At 34.8% G+C, this 20,284-nt stretch overlaps 1 protein-coding gene across 1 annotated transcript in view; it reads left to right on the top strand.

Moving 5' to 3' along the window:
* TBX15 (T-box transcription factor 15) overlaps positions 1 to 20,284 on the top strand; it is a 138,173-nt gene that overhangs the window by 64,050 nt on the left and 53,839 nt on the right. Inside the window, exon 2 of the mRNA XM_074263231.1 lies at positions 16,442 to 16,655. Within this exon, the coding sequence (XP_074119332.1) occupies positions 16,442 to 16,655 (214 nt within the window). The remainder of the gene's footprint in view (positions 1 to 16,441; positions 16,656 to 20,284) is intronic.

Below are 20,284 nucleotides of genomic sequence, written 5' to 3'. Positions count from 1 at the left end.
TTTATTTTTGTATACTTTATATTCTGTTTTCCCCTACCCCTTAATAAAAATTCTGTGAGAGCCAGGACTATTTCAATTTTATCTTTATATCCTCCACACTAAGCACAATATAGATTGCTAATACATTGAAGGTAATTAATAAATAATTCTTTTTGGTTGAGTGATCAAAGATATGAAACTCCGTTAGAAGCGCATTGCAGAAAAGTAGGTATGGCAATGAGGGGTCTTATAAGGATATTGATGGTGGAAAAAAGGAGAGGTTGATATAGGAAATGAGGAAGAGGGAAGAAACACAGTGTTTGAATAGGATAGATGTGCTTAATAATGATTCTACTGGCAGAAAGAATGAAGTCACAATAGTCATGTTTTTGGGGAAAGAGAATGTTTGGCTTTGGACATGTTGAATTAGTACTTAAAGGACAATTGGAGATGTTCTGTAGACAGTTATTATGCATTATGAACTTGTAAGAACAAATTAAGACTAAAGATATTTTATACTTTGTTTCTCTGACTTTTCTCTGTCTCTGTCTCTCTATCACTGTTTGTCTGTCTCTCTAATCCTATCCCTTTGTCTATAAATGTGACTAGGGCCCTTTTAACCTAAATAAACAAGAAGTATTATTTCCTTTAGTGGCCATTCTATCTTTGCCTCCTTCTTCAATGTAAATCTTCTAGAAATAGTTGTTTGTCTGTACTTGATGTCTCTCTTTCCTCTCCATCCATGCATCTACTCAACCCTCTGTCATCTGACTTTGATAGTGACATATTTCAGTTGGAGAGGCCATTTATTTCAGCTTGTAGCTGTACAGGAATCCCTCTTATAAAATATTCATAGATGGTCAGTCAGTCTTTGCTTGAAGAACTCAGTATCTCTCAAGGTAATTCATTTCACTTTTGAATAGTGGAAATTATTCACAAAGTTAAAAAAAATATATATCTAGAGTAGAACACAAATCTGTCTTTCTTCGGTTTCCACCAATTGCTCAAAATTCTGCCAAGAAGATCAAGTTGAATCCATCTTTCATATGATAGCCTTGCAAATACTTGAAGACAGCTTTCATACTGTCCCTAAATCTTCACTGCACCAGGATGTCAACATCTCTTGTTTCTTCAAATGATCTTATGGCTCTCTCCCTTACTCAGAAAACCATTCCTTCTAACAACTGATTTTACAGCTCAGACTCAGGAATCCTCACCATTCTGATATTTATCATCTGGATATTTTCCAGCTTATCGATGTATTCCTAAAATGTCTACCCAGAACTGATCACTAGGGTGGCACGAACATAGAATAGAAAGAGCATTGACTTTAGTGTTAGAGAACTAAGGTTCAAATTTCATCTCTGAAACTTACTCCATGTGTGACCTTGGACAAATAATATAGATTCAGTTTCCTCTACTGTGAAATGAAGGAATTGATTCTTTTTACCTCTTTCTCTATGATTCTATGACAACTCTCCAGATATGATCTGACCATGATACAATATAACAGGAATGTCACATCTTGTATTTTTAAAACTATATCTCTCTTATAAAAGTCTAAGATCACAATAGTTTTTTTGATTGTCATCTGTTCCTTGAATAAAATTTCATGGCACCTTTCATTTCTTCATTGCTTTTATTTCTACACCCAGAGAGCCAATCCTTATAATGAAGAACTACAAAAAGAGGAAGAAAAAAGTTTAGTCAAACCATCAACATGCTGAAAAAAATCTGGCAATGTATTTGGTTATTCCATACACATAGTTTCCCACCTTTTCAAGGAAAAAGTAATGAGGTGCTTTCTCAAAATCTTCTTTGGGGTTTATAGTCATTGTATTTTCACTGAATTAGTTTCAATTGTTTTTCTCTTCTTGTTCTTTCTATTTATATTGTCATATTTTGTTTTTCTCTTTCTTACCTTACTTTGCATCAGTTCATATAAATTTTCCTATGAATTTTTGTATTTATCATGATTTAAAAAAAAGCTTGATAATATTCCATTAGGTACACATATTACAATTTGTTTATCCATTGCTTCCAAGTTTTGCTATAAGAAATAATGCATTTTTATGGCCCTTTTCCCCCATCATTTGCTTTTTGTGGGTAAATGACTAGCAGCTGAATTTCTGGGTTAAAGGATATAAACATTTTGGTTACATTTTTTGATTGTATGATTTAAATGGCCTTCCAGTCAATTCACAGCCCCATCAACAGTATATTACTGTTTTTGTTTTTCTGCACTTTCTTTAACTTGAACTGTTCCCATCTTTTGTTATGTTTGCCAATTTCCTGGGTGTGAGGTGAAACCTCAGAGTTCTTCTTTTTGAGAATTATTTGCTTATGTCTCTTAACAATTTGTGTTTGGGGAAATGGCTTTAGGTTTTATATATTTTTATTTGTCTAATCTGAAGCTTAAGTTCATTGGCTTAAATCATCATCAACAGTGGAAATTAATTGTTTGGTGTTCCTTCAAACTATTTTATTAGGAAGAGAAAAATGGACTAGTGGGAAGAACAGATGATCAATAATTAGAATATCTCACTAGTTCCCCATGCACATCAGGAGAAATGTTTCTGCAAACTTGGGTTGATTCCCTAAGGTGAAGTTTTGAGAGAATATGTGAAAGAGTCTCACAGGATGGATAAGCATGGAGAGATTGTAATCTGTATCACTGAGAGAAGTCAGAAACTGATGAATCTGAGAGATGCTTCTATTAGAAGAATGGAAGGAACCAAGCATTTATTAAATATCTCCTCTATTCCAGGCACTATATATTAAGTGCTTCATAAATATTGTATCATTTGATCCTCAAAACAACTTTGAGAGATAGGTGATATTAATTTTCCTATTTCATTGTTGATGAAACTGAAGTAGACAATGGTTAAGTAACTTGCTCAGGATCAGAGTATCTGAAGGCTAGATTTGAATTCAGGTCTTCCTGACTTCAGGCTCAGACTACTATCCATGAAGCTACCTATTAGATATTTGATGCAGAGATTCTCTCAACCCATCATGATCACTTCTCTCTTTATCCTAGTATTCCTTTTGTTTATTCAAAAAATTTCAATTTCATGTTATTAGCATTATCTGTTGGCACTACCTCTTGAATGGTTAAGAATTCATTTCTCAGCCATAGCTGTAAAAAAGCTCCTGATTTGGATCTTTCTCTCTCCTTTTTTTCAGACTATGATAATTAATTTTCAGATGATTTGTCCATTTTGTGTTTCTTTGGTGTATGGTATAAGATATTAATCTAAAACAAATTTTTTGCCAGATTGATTTCCAGTTTTCCCAGAAATTCTTGTCAAATGGGAAGTTCCTACCTATGTAATTTATGTTTTAGTATCTATTGAGCTCAATAATTTAAAATCTTTTTGTGTATGATCTCTTCCACTGATATACTTGCAATTTAAAAAAAGAGTACAAAATAATTTTAATGTTTACTGCTTTATAATATAGTCTGAGGTTGGGATATATCACTTTCCTTTCACTTTTATATATTCACTTTTTTTCTTTATTTTCTTGGATAATCTAGTTCTGTTGCTATTATAAATTAATGTTATTTTTGTCTACCTCTTCAATTTATTCTTTTGGCATTTTGACTAGTATATATGTATGTAAATTATATATGTAAATTAATTTTAGTTGTGTTTTAAATTGTTATTACATGGCATGTCTTCAGAATGAGCAGTGACTATCTCCTCACTTTTTAAAATTGTTCTTTACTTCTCTAAGGAATATTTTAAAATTTATCTATACAAGTATTGCTTGTCCTTTGGTAAATTGATTCTCAGATTTTAAAATATATTTTGTAGTTAATTTGAATGAAAGGTTTCCATTTCTATCATTCCTTCTGAATTATGTTGTTGCTACATAGACATACTCTTGCTTTTTGTGGACTTATTTTATAACTTGCTACTTTATTGAAGATACTTATTGTTTCATTATAACTGCTGACTTTCATGTGATCATCAAAAAGATACTCTCCCTCTTGCCTTTTTTGCCCCCTTTACAATTCAATTTGTAAAACATTTTTTCTTGTCTTTTTGCAGTTTGTAGAATATTTATAATTATGTCAAATAACAGCAGGGGAAATAGAGCATACTTATTTTAGTCCTGCAGTTATTGACAAACATTTAGGTTTCTCCATTTCATGTAAAGGTAGGTTTGGGGCTTAGATAGATGATTTTAATTGTATTAGAAAAGTTATTTCTATGTTTACATTTTGTCTATATTTTTTTGCCATGTTACATTTTTTTGATCAATATTGAACTCCCTCCCTAATTTGTTGGGGTCTGACTCAGTCAAGAATGTGTAAGAAGGCAGGAAAGGTAAGAAAGGGCTAAAGTGTAAGATGTTTTAAATGTCGAACAAGGGAATTTTGATCCTGGAGGTAATAGGGAGGCATTGGAATTCATTGAACAAGGGAACAAAATGGTCATACCTGTGCTTTAAGAAAATCACCTTGGCAACTGAATAAGGATGGATTGAAATTGGGAGAGTTTTGAGGCAGAAGGATTTGACTTCAACTAAATCCTTTCTAGTCAAACGTCTTCCATCTATTATGACTCTTTTTTGGAGTTCCTATTTCCTTGATTTTTTTTATATTCTAACTCATATTGTAGAATCTTTTATGTGAAGTTTTGTGGTCTTTAAAATATCAAAGTATATGCCCTTTAAAAGGGGTCATATGAATGATCTGGTAAAGTCTTGCCCTTGTTTGCCTGATTATAGAATATTATCAGAGTGGAAATATCATATTTATGTTGAACTGATGTTAGACTAGTTTTGATCTGTAAAAGGTAAGGTTGAACATAAAAGGAGAGGGTAGAGCAAAAGAGACAGGACAGAACTGCAGAGTGAAAGCACTTTCTAGGTCTGGGGGGAGAAGCTACATTAAGTAACCCAGTTTTAGTCACGATGGATATCTTTAGTGTTAGGATTATGAAATTTATGAGGCTTTCATTTGTGTATCTATGGATCAAAATATCACAAAAGATAATGTTTGGATTTTTTTTTCTTGGTTCTCTGTAATTAAGTTAAACATACAGATTTATTAAGTATCTACTGTCAGTCAACAAGCATTATTAAGTACTTGCCATTTGCTCTCAAAGGCAGCTAAATGGCATGGTGGATAGAATGCCAAGTCTGAAATCAGGAAGGTATATCTTCTGAAGATCAAATCCAGCCTCAGACACTTAGTAGCTGTGTGACCCTGGAAAAGTTACTTGGAAAAAGTTTTCTCTTCTATAACATGAGCTGGAAAAGAAAATGGCAAATCATCTTTGCCAAGAACACTCACAAAGAGTCAGAAATGACTGAATAACAGAAACAGAAATGTGATCTCAATGGTTACTTCTAAGGATATTTTATTTTGCTGTGAGATATTATGTATCAATTATTAGATGCATAGAAGATATAAACAGAGTAGGTAGAAGATATTCTCAAAGGAAAAAAGTACTAACACCTTGGGGAGGAGGGAATCAGCAAAGGATACTGATGAATTTGGAATTTGAGCCAAGTCTTGAAGAAAGGGACACTATGAAGCAGATGAAAAAGGGAAGAGCTCTCTAAGTACAAGGGACAGCTAATGCAAAAGCATGGAGATAAGAAATGCAGTGATTCAGTGAAGTGGGCAAGTATAGCTAGATTGTAGTACTCATAGAAGGGAGTCAGAGAAGGTAAAAAAAGGACTAAGTTATAATATGTTTTAAATGTCAAACAAGGGAATTTTGATCTTGGAGGTAATAGGGAGGCATTGGAGCTCACTGAACAAGGGGGCAACATGGTCATATGTGTGATTTAAGAAAATCACCTTGGCAACTGTCTGGAGGATGGATTGAAATTGAGAGAGATTTGATGCAGGGAAAGGCTATTCTAGTAGTCCAGACAAAAGGTGATAGGTGCTGGAACTAGGTTTCAGTACAATACAATGGATATTGTGAATGTAGAAATTACAAGATTCAAAAGTGAATTAGATGTGCTGGTGATGAGAATGAAGAGTTGCAGATGACACTGAGATTTTAAGCTTGAGTAATGGGAGAATTGTGGTATTTTCAAGAGTAAAGGGAAAGTTTAGGGAAAAAAATGTGGAGGAACAAGAATAAGTTCTACATTGGTACATTGAGTTTGAGGTGATTTTGAGATATCTAGTTTGATATGCCCAAGGTGCAATTGGAGATACATGACAATAGATTGATAGAGAAGCTGGGGCTGGGTATACAGATCAGGGAAACATTTGAATAGAAATCATCATGAAACCCATGTGAGCTGACAAGGATATCAGGTGAGAAAGTTTGTTGCTGTTATTTGTCCTTTGTTCTTGAAGAAGACCATGGCAATGGGAAGGCTTGGGAGTGAATTTGATTTAGGTGAGGAGGGTGTACAAAGTCACCAGCCTCATTCTCTCCTTCTGGTGAGAAAATTTAGAACAAAAAGAGATGGACCAAGATAAACCATCGAGATAGACTTATGGCTAGTAAGTAGAATATAGATAAAGAACCATCAGAAGAGACTGAGGAGGAACAATCAGATAGAGAGGAAGAAAACCAAAAGAAAATAATGTTACAAAAACTCTACAGACTGTTCAAAAGCAAAAAGATATTTGGTCATGCAAGTCATGATCATGTGAATTATGTAAGTGTGCTATAAAGGGTTAGAATCTCAGAACTGGAAGGGACCTTGAAAGGTCACATAATGACTCACTGGCAGAACTGGAATCAGAGCCCAGACCTCCTGGCTTCTAATGCAGGACTCTGTACTATACCATCCCATCCTTCTTCTTTTTAGGTTTTCATTTTTTCTAAGGATGATGGTTATGGTGATGATCTTCCAGTGGATCGTGAAGGCTTCTGATGTGCTTGGCAAAACAAGAACATTTTAGAATTAAACACATAAAATGTTGTGTTTTGGCTGATTGGATCTTAGGAACATAGGTGAGAGTGTATTTTTTTAAATATACATACAACACAAATGTATTTAAGACAAAACATCAGAATTCAGGATTGGGAAGGGTAATGAATTTGAACTTTAGGTTTATAACAAACACTCCCAGGACATTTCCAATTACTGAAAGTATTTGTCAAATTACTGTGGTAGTTTTGAAACAAAATTAATTTTTAATTCACTTTAATTAAAGAAAATGAAAAGATATCATATAAGGCTTCTAGGAATATGTAGAATAGGATAGGGTATAAAAGTAGTAAGACTTACTTAACATCTATGGGGATAGGATTAGATTATTGAATGCTATGTAGTTAAAAGACATTTAAGGAATTTTTTATAAGAATCAAAGATTTATTTATTTGTTCGTTTGTTTGATCATTTATTTATTTATTTGCTGAGACAATTGGGGTTAAGTGACTTGCCCTGGGTCACACAGCTAGGAGGTGTTAAGTGTCTGAAGCTAAATTTGAACTCAGGTCCTCCTGACTTCAGGGCTGTTGATCTATCCACTGAGCCACCTAGCTGCCCCCTAAGAAATCTTATTGACTGACTTTTGCTCTTCTGCAAATTGTTGGGTTATAATGAAAAGCAGAATTAAGAAAATGGCTTTGAAAGGCAGAGGTCTTTATGCACATGGCCATAGAAATATTGGGTTATGGTTGTTATTAGCTTAATCCCTAGCTTCCTTCAAGGTTAGTACTACCTTCTACGTGAAGTTTTTTCTGCTTTCTCCCATTGCCAATGTCTTCTCCAACAAAATACCTTGTATCTAATTCAAATATATCTACTCATGTATTTCTTGTCTCTTCCAACTAGAAGATAAATTCTGTTGCACCTTTTTCTTTGTATCTCAGACCCTAACACAGTGTGTGGCAATAGTAGGCACTTTATGATTATTTATGGTCAATATTGTATGTAATCATGGTGTCTACAATAATATTGGGCTAAAGACTTTCCTAAAGGCGTATAGGTCATGAACTATGACATGAAGCTCTGAAAATAATGGCATTGTCTAGGTGCTAACTTTCAGTTCATATTTAAATATTTAGATGGCATAGTAGAGTGCTAAGCTTGGAATCAATCCTGCCTCAGAACGTGTTTCTATGAAGCTGAGCAATTTATTTAACCTCAGTTTGTTCATCTAATAATAACACCCAAGATAGGACTGCCATGAGGATCAAATGAAATAAGACTTGTAAAGTATTTTGAAAACTTTAAAGTGCTATATAAATGTTAGTGCAACATAAGTTAGGAGCAACTGAACTTTTATAGATTTACTTTTCATCTGTTCTGAGAGGTTAAACTTATCCAAGGATAGGTGAGGTAAAAATGGGATAGACAGAAAGGAAAAGAGGGATACAAAGAAGGAGAGTACAAAGTGTGGAAGACTGATGAAGAGAAAGGGGTGTTGTATTGACCTCTTGTGTGTCCATGAATTACTTCTGAAATACCTGCCATCTGCAGAGAAGGGCAAGTGAGTTCTTGACTGGGAAGACTCACCAGTACATTTTTGGTTGATTGTCTGGGTTCCCTTAAAGATAAATCATAAAACGATATGTAGTCAATTTTGGGGACCTTGACCTATGAATTATTTCTGCCCCTGGATCCTCCTCTGCTTCCCACCTCCTAAAAGACTTGTAGACATGCATCATGTTCCTGGAAAAGTATGTATAGCTTACTGAATTGCCTTATTAATGGTCTATTTGTCAGACTATACCCTTCCCTCAGCCTTATTTTCCAATATAACTGGAGAGACTCTAAATTCTAACACTAACAGATACTTCCCATTCTCTTATGAATGCTGATATTATTATTTTAGTTTATTCCAGAATGACTTGTAAAGAAATCCTGAACTGGGTATCAAATTTGGGATTAGTACTTAAGACAGTACCAAATCTGTCATCTGTCAGATTTCATAAATGCTTCACAATCTAATTCAAAGTCAGTGTTTAAAGGATCCTGCACTGAGGAAGGCCCTTCAGGATTGTCACTTTCCAGGAAAATGTTGATCAGCATGTGTGGCTTCCAAACACTGGCAGTTTGCAGTTTTTGACTTTTTTTATGGAGCATAGATTTGGAGCTGGAAGAATGTTTGAGGCCATCAAATAAAACTCCTTTATAGATGAAGAAATTGAAGAATAGGAGAGATTCATTTACTTGCACAGGGTAATACAACTTGTGTGTACCAGAGGCGGGACCTGAACACCAGTCTCTCTGAGCCTAAGGCCAGTTCTTCATCCTCTATGATATGCTGTGTTTCCTTTATATAGTGGACAATTTCAGCAAAATGAATGAAGTTGATTTCTTTCTTATTAAATTTTCCTTTCTCCTCCATGCTTAATCTTTAATATTCTTGACCAGATGGGTGAATGAGATAGCATGCTGTAGATTGGAATAACATCCTATCAGGATGGAGAATTATAGGACTGTTGATTTAGAACCAAAAGAGATCTCAGAATCCATTTAGCTCAACTTCCTTATATTCTAGATGAAGAAACAGGCTCCAGAAGGTCATAATTTTCCAAATTCCTTTTTAGGAACTTCCAAAGGCAGCATTTGAACCCAGATCCCATGACTCCATTGACAGGTGCTATTTCCAGAGTGCCAAACTGCCTTTTGGGTCTTACTTTCTCTTACTAGAGAAGTTAAACTTGTCCAAGATCACAAAGTAATAAGTGACAAGAATTAAGATTTGAGTTCAGCTCCTCTGACTTCAAAGCCAGTGTTCTGAGAGTTCTGCTTCAAAAAAAAAAGTATTTTCTAGATTCAGTTTTGATGGGATTCTTTTTTCCCTAGGCTTCTTGATTGTCACCTGTTTTTACCTGTTTCACACTTCCCCACCCAGGGGGGGAAACAAATTTCTTGTTTATTATTGGGTTGATATTTTTGCTTAATGACTAAATGGCTCAGGAATCATTAATCAATTGAATAGTGATCAACCCACTGCATTTGTTGAGATAGTTAAGATTGTTGACCCACTATGTAATAAATTGAGATACTATGGCCATTTTTTCTTTTTTTTTGCCTAGAATGACCATATGATATTCTTATTAGTTGTACAGTGATTAATTGTTATTATTGATACTCCTGCTCAGTTTCAAACTTCCCCTATCTTTACCTGTTCCTTTTATATAAGAGTGACAACTGAGATCAATTTTGCTTATATAACACAAAGTCAGGAAGGTGTTAGTATTATTTACTTCTATTTTATAGATGTAAAATTAGGCCAAGGGGACACAGTGCCATACTTAAAGCCAGTGATAGAATTTGCATCTTAAGGAGGTTGTTGGGGGAGGGAAGTGGGAGGTAGGGTAGATATTCTGTTTTCATCCTCTGACTCATGATATTTTCTGATCTCTTGCTTGTGGCTTTAGTGCAGGATTCCCAAGTCCTTTTTCCTTTAACTTAATAGTCATTTATAATTCTATCACCTGTTTCTGATTTCTTTACACTTCCCTTGTGAAAATATGCTTTCACAAACTGTCGAACAAAACTTCTTGTGATTTTTAGAGGTTCCTTTAAAGGTTGCTTTCTGGAAAATAGAAGTCATCAATTGTCAAGAAAACAAATAATTGGGAAACAAAAAAGTTAGAAACTCTGGCTTTGGGTTGAACCATCAGCTTGGTATATGAGTTAATCACTCATATAAATAGTGATACAATGCATTGGTGCCTTTCCTTTAGCCTTTGTAACAGCTGGTACTTAAGTCACTGCTTGGATGATTGTAGACAATGTAGCATAGTGGAAAATTCACTAGACTTGGCATTAGAAGGAATGCATTGGCTTCTTGGTCATGGCTGCATGGCTATAAACAGATCACTTAATCTTTCTGGATCTCCATTTCTGGACCTGTAAAATAGGGCTTTAGAGGTCATATGGTGTGGTGGACAGAGGACCACTTTTGGAATAAGGAGGAACTGGGTTCAAATTCAAACTCTCAGTGTTCTGGGCACATCTCTGAAAATCCAAATTGTAGCTAAGGTTTCAATATGCATTGGAAGATGGGAAGTCTCATTATTAAGTTCCTAATATCAATGAAATCACAGGTCCAGGTCCTAGCCATATCCCTATAAAATGGGGCAAATTATTCATCAAAAATTTTTAAAGAGACAATTAAGTGCTAAGCACTTTGCTGGGCATAATGAAGCAAAAACTAAAAATGAAAAACTTCCCTGTTTTTCAGAATCTCATATTTACTTCACAATGTCAATTTCAAGAAAATGTTTGGTAAATCATAATATCCTAGGTAAATACAAGTGTCCTTTATCATAGTTGTTACAATTTGACTGTTAGAGTTTTACGGTTATGTTAATGTCATGGCAATGCTATTAATTAGTTATAATTTTCTTTTTATGATTTAATTTTAACAATCATGTTATATTGTGACCGACAACTCATGGTTCAGTTTCACCAATGTGACATTCAGGTTAATTCAATTCAATTGAGTTTAATTCAATTCAACAATCATCAAGTACCTTTTATACAAAGACCTAGGTGAGGGAACAGAATTTTTAAAAAAGATAGTTTTGCTACAATAGAATAAATAGGTAAGTGTGCAGCATAAAAATACTGGTCACATAAAATATGGACTTACCTTGTGTAGCATTTCTCTGATTAGTGGAATTATCTGATGCTGTAGCCACTGTTCCTCACGTCTGGAATGTATTCTATCCCCAGTCTTAGAATCCCTACCACCATTGGGAGCTCAGTCCAAATGCTGCCTTCCCCATGAAGCCTTTTCCAGATGATATTGATAGCTTCCTATGTGACAATAAATTCTTTTATTTTTTTATGAACTTTTGTGCTAACTTATGTGAATTCATTTGATATTTCTCAAGTAGAATTCAAGCTCCTTGCGGAAAGAGGCCATTATCACTTTTGTTTTTGGACCTCAGCTTCCAGCATAACATCTGGCATATTGCAGGGGCTTTAATGGATGCTTATTAAATTGAATTGTATTTTATAAATAACAGTCATTAATAACATTACAAACAAACAGCACTTAAGGCTTTGAGATTCTACTGTAATATAATTGATCATTCCTATGTAATTAGTGCCTCTATAATGATGTTTCACCTAATGATGAGCCTTTACAGGACTCATTAACAGTATTATTCACTGTATATGTATAATATGAGAAGAGTCAAAGAGTGCTATAGATCTATGCAAACTTTAGGGATAAAGATAGGGATCTATTTTTTCCTTTGACATAGAGAACTTGAAGGTGAGGATATTCTCTCCACCAGTAAAGATTGGCACCTTCTTTGCAAATTATAGTCCTAGAGAATTGCTTAGAACCCTGGGAGGAAGGAAAGATAATTTCCAAATTGAATTGTGTTGTGTGAGGAAGGTCAGCTTAGCAATGGGTTTATGACCTTTTGAGTGGTCTTGAAAGATGAGTATAGGATTTCAACTGAAATGGGAAGGTGCAAAAAGAAAGGCATGTATAAAAAAACTTAAGTGTCACTTCCTATACAAGGTCTTTGCTTGTGCCTCCAGTGGCTAGTGTTTTCATCCCCATTCACCTTGTATTTATCTTGTATAAATTTTGTATGACTTTTATTTACATATGCTTTTTCCTCCAATAAAATATAAACTCCTTGAAAGTAGGGATTGTTTCACTCTTGTCTAACTCCTAGTGCAGTGACTGGAACATGAAAGTTGCTTAATGAATGCTTCTTGATTGATATCAGTTATAGAGGAACAGCACAAGCAAATGCATTGGTGCTCAGAAAACACTTAATATGAAAAAAGAAGACATTAAGTAGTTTGATTTAACTAGAAGGCAAATTATATGAAAATCAAAAGGGGAAGGGATTAGAATGAAACAAAGTAAAAAGATATGATGGTACTTTATGGTGTGCTTTAAGTAGGACCTGTCCAAGTTTCCCCCATTTTTTTTTTTTTTTGCTGAGGCAATTGGGGTTAAGTGACTTGCCCAGGGTCACACAGCTAGGAAGTATTAAGTGTCTGAGACCAGATTTGAACATGGATCCTCCTGACTTCAGGGCCTGGTGCTCTGTCCACTGCACTACCTAGCTGCCTCCTCCCCCATTTTTAAGATTAGGAAACACATTATAACAAATCTGAAATTTGTTATAATGAGAGACAACTAGGTGGCCCAGTGGATAAAGTTTTGAACATAGAATTAGGAAGATGTGTGTTCAAATCCTACCTGAGATCCTTACTAACTCTGTGATTTTAGGCCATATAACCTCCTCCAGTTTCATCATCTGTGAAATGGGCATAATAGCAGGACCCATCTCTTTGAGCTGTGAGGTCCAAATGAAAGAAAGCATTTCTTTTTAAGAACTTTCTATGTACCAGATCTTAAGCTAAGCATTTCACAAATATTATCTCATTAATATGCAGGTATATCCATGTGTACACACTGATATTCATATAGATGTGTCTGTGTCTATGTACACACATGTATATATATGTATATGTGTGTGTGTATATACATGTATATATGGTCTTTGCAAACTTTAATTGCTAGTAAATGTTAACTGTTACCAGATAACATTATTTGGCTTACCGCAGAGACTGACTTTGGCCTCTCTAATGAAGCTTTACAAAGTCCATTTAAAGTGAAAAGTCCAGTTTTTTCCAGTAACAGTTAAAAATGCAAAAAGTACACTGATATACTGTTGGAAAGTTCCCCTTGCCTGAATGGCAGCACTCTGGCAAAACAGAATAACAAAAGTGGCACAGAGCCCATATTCTGAATATAAAGCCTAGCAGGTCATTGTGGGTTTTTTTTTTTTTTTTTTTTTTTCATGTGGGAGTATGATCTTACAAATGGAGTGGAAACCTAGGAGCCAAAAATATTTGGTTTTATTCCCAGTGTAGGGAGGTAAATTACTACAGCTGAAAATGGCCTTCCCTCTGATATAAATACATCTTGCAAGTCACTAGGTATCTGTTGTCCACTAACTGGGGATTTCTTTAGTTATCATCACATATTGGACATTTAATTATATGTTTATCTTTTTATATTGTTGTAGTTGTTCCACGTGTATTATTTCTTTTTTTCCAGATAAATTATAAATTCCTTGGAGACAAGAACATATCCTGTATATCAGGAATTTATCACCCCTTAATTAGACAATTAGACAGCCTTTTAACTTGTACATGCTTCCTTCCTTTCTTGTGCTTGCTTCCATCATTTCTTCTATTTTCTGATCCAGCTTTCATAAAATAATCTTTCCATCTTACAAGTCTGACTGTGTTACTCCAAAAATTTCAGTGGTCTCTAATTGCCTTGAGGATAAAATTCAAGCTACTTATCCTTTCATTTATGAACCCTCATGCATTCTGATTCTAACCTACCTTTCTAGTCTTATTTCCCATTATTCTCTGTGCTATCAAAATTCAAACCAAAATAGATACACTTCTGTGAATTCAATATGCTGCCTTTTCACCTTAGTAAGTGTATCTTCATTCTTGAAATGTAGTCCTTCCTCATCTCTGCATTTTAGAGTTTTTATCCTCTTTGAAGTCTCAGTTGCTATATGTGTATATATGTATGCACGTGCCTGTGTGCAACCTTTCATTTCCTCTTTGATTAAGGTGTTTTCTTCTTTCTCAGATATTTCTCAAATATTCATTTCTATTGCTTCTCACTTTTTACTACATTTATATATGACTCCAGTTATTTCTCCTTCTTCCATCCCTAGAGGATCTACATCCTCAGCTGAAACTCAGCAAACAGTCTTGGGTTCCCTGTTCTGAGAAGCATTCATCTGAGGAAGCTGTGGGTTTTATTTTATTATGATTCTGTGTAGCTTCTCTAATACTTGTTGTTGCTTATATACTGTAAAGGTAGAATTTGGCTGTCCAGTAGTGAAGTTGTTTTGGGAAATGGGATGGGAGCCCTAAGCCAGGAAGCAGAAAAATATCCACCAATGGTGACCTTTATGCTACAAAGGACTCCCATACAAGAGTGTTTACAAGTCAGGAGTTAGGAAACCTTAGGTTCAGTTTTAACTCTGACACTTGTTAACTGTGTAATCTTCAGAAAGTTATATAACCCTTCAACCTTAGTTTGTTTCTCTGCAAAATGGAGAATTTTTTTTTAATGGAGAGATTAGTATTTGTACCATCTATCTCACAAGTAGTTGACATAATGAATAGAGTGCTGGAATTAGAGTTGGTAAAACCTGAGTTCTAATTCTGACTCAGACACTTACTGTGTAATCTTAAGCAAATCACTTAATTCTGTCTTAGTTTCCTCATTTGTAAAATGGAAATAATAAATAATAGCAAGTAACTCATTGGTTCGTTAGGAAGGTCAAAGGAGATTATATACGTGAAGTACTTTACAAACTTCAAAAGCACCATGTAAATGTTTATCATCATTATTGTGGAAATCATTGTAAATCTTAAGGTTAATTAATTAAGGTTTATTTAATTAAATATTTAATTCTAATATTTATTTATTTAATTAAGATTTATGATTTAAATTATCATTATTGAAAAATGCTGAGATTCTCTGGCTATTGAGGAGTAACATTTTTCTGAACTTCCCATTCTTTACATTTTCCCACTATATCAACTCTGCTATTAAGTTTGATCTCAGCCTTCTCCACTATTTTATTTTTCCCCTCAACTTCTCTTCATCAGTACAGATGATACCATCAGAGAAGGAAAGGGCCATCTGGCTCAACATACCAGTTTTTTATTTGGTTGCTTTCAAACCCACCTTCCTGTTTTGGGCCCCCCTCCTCACTCCTCATACTTCAGAAACCAATCTAGGTGTCTCCTGAACTCATTTATACCCTTTGTTTCAACAGCCTTCCCAGATAACTAATTCCATATGTTTATTGCCCTCTTTGCCTTGCAACAGCCAGCAGCTCTTTCTTCATCAAAAATGACCTTATTAGATTTTTTTAGGAAAGGTCATTCTTTCAAAAATTGGAGATTTTATAAGCATATACAATACATTAGATGTCTGAAGGCCTTGGAGTATCCTATGTTGTATGGATGATCAGAACATTAAGCTTTGGGTGGGGGATAATATTTTGAGGAGCTAATTTTTCCATTGTGGTCTAGATTGGAATGCAATTGAGCAGGAGCCCTCCCTCTCTCCCCCTCACCCACCTCTGTAAAGTGGTCTATATAGGTTGTAAACCCTATTTTCAAATCAATTAAAACTTTTCTTTTGATTTGTATTTAATAGCTTACCCCATGCCCTATGCTTCATTCTTTCCAACACAATGACATTAGGTACTCTTTATAACTTGTGATGTGGACAATTTTGTTCAGCTGTTGCTAAAACTTACTAAAATGCCAGATGTCATGTTGGAAACATGAAACCTGAAACTAGGCCATAAATTACAGCAACAAACCATAAAGAATAATAAAATACCCTAAGTTCTGTGCTCTGAAGCTTCCCAATTTCTAGTCTCCTTTTATTCACCCTTTCTTCTCACTTGTCCCTTCTTTCCATCCTCTTTATCCCAAGGTGAGGCCATGAAAACTTCTCACTTATGGTTTGTTGTTTGTTTTGCAGACTCAGAGCAGAGCACAGGTTCAGACACAGAGGTGCTCACAGAGAGGACATCTTGCTCCTTTGAGTCTCACCCGGATCTTACATCAGGTGCTCCTGGTCCTCCACCTCCCCCCATTTCATCCATGGAGGAGATACAGGTTGAGCTCCAATGTGCTGATCTCTGGAAAAGGTTTCATGACATTGGAACAGAGATGATCATTACAAAAGCTGGCAGGTAAGGACATCTCAAGGGTGTTATTAGGCAAAACAAACAAACAAACAAACAAACAAACAACAATCTAGGAGGAAAGGAAAGAATGTTTTTCATTCATTAAACTGTGGTTAACACGTGGCAACACCAGTGAGATATAAAGAATCAAGAATACAGATGTTCACCCTCTCCAGGCCTCAGTTTTCTGATCTGTACGATGAGAAGTCAAAACTAGATGATTGTTAAATTTTGACAGATCTTTGTTTTCTGCTCCAGCACAATTTCCCCCCCATTATTTCCTGTTATTTATTTATTATTATTTTCTATTATTCATGTTGTTTTTGTTATCATTATAGCGATTGTTTTTAAGGGAACAAACATTAACCAAATACATTCACAAATACTCCTTAACCTCCAGGTATAATTGTAATCTTAGCTTAATGCCTTGATAACTGCATAAGAGTAGATTTCTGAAACAAGTATCTGTTTCTATAACCAATGTTTTCATTTGGTAGTTGGTATCTAAGCCAAGTATTGTGTGTGTGTGTGTGTGTGTGTGTGTGTGTGTGTGTGTGTGTATGTGTGTGTTTGAGCATTTCCATGAAGTTGGTGTTGGTGGTGTTGGCAGCCAAACTTTTCCCCTTGGCCCCTTAGGGTTCTTTTATAGGTTTGAAATTTTCCTAAGAATTCAGTGGCTATCTAGTAGAAACATTCCTAAATATACATACTTAAGCTACCCAAAGCTTTTTGTAGAAAAAATGCTTTTAGTAAAGATACACCAATTTAGAATAGTTTTCATATTTCTTTTATATTTGTCTTAAAAATGAAAGCGCATCCTTAAGGAAAATACAGTTCTAAATCTAAAGATCAGAAAGTCATTTATTTAGAGTTAAAAAAACTTTAGAGATTATTTTATCTAATTCTCTTATTTTATAAATGAAGACAATGAAGTTGGGAGGGCAACAAATTACTTACCCCAAATCATATGAATAATAAATAAGAGGGGTAGGATTTCAACACATGACTGAAAAACACTGCATCTACACACACACACACACACACACACACACACACACACACACACACACACTCTTTTGACTCCAGAGTCACTGGATACTCCAGAAAATTCACTATCTCACATAGCTTCTCCTCCTGTACAGTTTCACCATAAAAATGAATCAGGTAAAAAAGTCACAGATACATCATATAAACTTAATGCCTATTAATTTATTTTGTAAGGCTGTCCTCTTCCTGCTGGAATTTGCAGTCAGTGAATTTTACCATGAAAAAGTTTTTTAGAAAAAGCAAACTTGGAGAGAGGTGAAAAAAAAAGAGCACATTGCTGAAAATATTGCTATTTGATTCAAACATTTGTGGAACACCCACCATGTTAGTTGCAGTAAGCAAGAAACAGTCCCTGTCTTCAGGAGCTTACATTCTACTACGAGCCACAGCACACAGATAACTAAATGCAAAGTCTGAACAAAATAATTACAAAGTGTTTTGGGGAATAGGTGGTCAAAAAACCAAAAATTAGATCTGGAGGATCTCATTTGGAGATGGCACTTAAATTGAATCTTTAAGAGACCTGCAGATTCCAAGAGGCTAACATGTATAGGGAAAACATTCTAAGCACAGAGATAGTTTATGCAAAGACAGAAAATAGAATGTCCTAAATGGAGGATGGTAGATATACCAGTTTGAATTTGAATTCAAATTCTGGGGAAGGTACATGTAATCCATTTGGAATGATAAGTAAAAGTCAGATTGTGAAGTGATTTCAGTGTCAGATAAGTTTGTGTTTTATGCTAGAAGTGGCTGGAGTGACTAAAGGTTCTTAAGTTGGAGAGTGAGGTAGTGATACCAGTACCTGGGAATATTAATTTGGCAGCTTTTCAGTGGTGCATTAGAGAGTGTAGAGACTGGAGGCAGAAAGGCTAAGTAGAAGTTATTACAGTAGGTTGGATGAGAGATGAGAATCAGAATTAAGGTGACAGATGAATGAGTTAAGAGAATGAGATGGATTTTTAGAAATGTGAATACAGAATTGATAATACATGGCAACTTATTATTTATGGGGATGAGATAAAGGAAAGAATAGAGGATGATTCAGGTTGCAGACCTGCAGAAGGATGTTGGCATTTTTCATTGAAATAAGGTTGTTTGGAAGAAGAATAGGTTTGGTGGAGAAAGATAGTAAATTCTACTTCAGATATGTTCAATATCTGAATTTAATATGCCTATGAGATATTCATTTGAAAGTATTTAGTAGATGGTTTGTGGTGGGAAAACTGATACTCAAAAAAGAGATGAAGGTTAAAAAATAGATTGAAAGTTATCTGCAGTATTGAGCCTATGGGAGTTGATGATGTCACCAAGAAGAAGAATGTGAAGATGGAAAAGAGTCATTAGAAGTGAGTTCTAGGTTCACTATGCAAAGATTCAGGGACAAAGATGATGAATCAACAAAGCAGTCTAAGATGTGGTCAGTCAGGTAGGAGGAGAACCAGAAGAAAACAATGTCGTGAGTATCCAAGGAAAAGAGAATGTTCAGGAGAAGAAAGTGATCAACAATGTCCAAAGCCACAGAGACATCATGAAGGACAGGGACTAGATTTAGCAATTAAGAGGTCACTGATGGCCTTGGAGAGAGCAAGTAAAATTTGCATACCATTTGAGATGGAATATGAATTTTCAATAATGGATATCTCATATTTATAACACAAATTGGGAGGCAAGTACAGAGTATAGAGAAGTATCTCATTACAATTACAAGAAGCTAAATGGTATATAGTTGATTGGGTTTGGTACTGGGACACAAGATAGACCTAAGTTTCTGCTACTATGTGACCATTAGGCAAATAATTAAATCTCTTTCAACTTCAGTTTCCTCATCCATAAAAGAGGGATAACAATATCTATCTCACTGGAGGTTGTGTGGAATGAACTGATGTATGTAAAACATACCTTAAAAGTGTATACAAAGGCTCACTTTTAACATTATATTTCAAAGTGTTGCCAATAAGATACTTTATAATCCCCCATGAATCTTAAAGTGCTAATAAATAGGAATTATCATTTTCTTCCTCCTCATCATCATTATGATCATTACTGTTTTTATCAGGAAGGGTAAGCAGCTAAGGCAGTGGAGAGTTTGGAAAAATCAGCATAATTGTTTTTTTTTTTCAAATACTTCTGAATATATAATACTGAAAATGACATCCCGACCTGAAATTTTAAGGGACCAATTTCTCTCAAGATGCATAATGATACCCTGAGAAGTTTGATTTGTATTTTTGACTTTTAAGTTTTCACATTCAGATCTGGTACTTCATGGAGTTGCCTTTTCTGAGAATATGGGAGTGAGTGAGATTGATACATCCTATAATTCAATTCCTAAATGTAGTTGAGGCCTATTAAATGCTATTCTTATACCAACCCTTTTAGATATATTTTAAAAATTTTATAGTTAAGTAAATTGTTTTAGAGAAGTTAGTTGACTTGCTCATGGTCACATAACCAGTTAATCTTAGAACTTTTATTTAAATTCAAGTCTATTTATCTACAAGGTCAACAATCTTTTCCCTGTATCACACTGCTACTTAAAGATCAAAGTATAATTGAAATAGGGTGCTAGTCCAGAGGTGATATGA

Source organism: Sminthopsis crassicaudata, chromosome 4, assembly GCF_048593235.1.
Source record: "Sminthopsis crassicaudata isolate SCR6 chromosome 4, ASM4859323v1, whole genome shotgun sequence".
Taxonomy (NCBI): Eukaryota; Metazoa; Chordata; class Mammalia; order Dasyuromorphia; family Dasyuridae; genus Sminthopsis; species Sminthopsis crassicaudata.
Note: the sequence above shows the minus strand (reverse complement) of the source record. Positions and strands in the feature narration are given on the sequence as shown.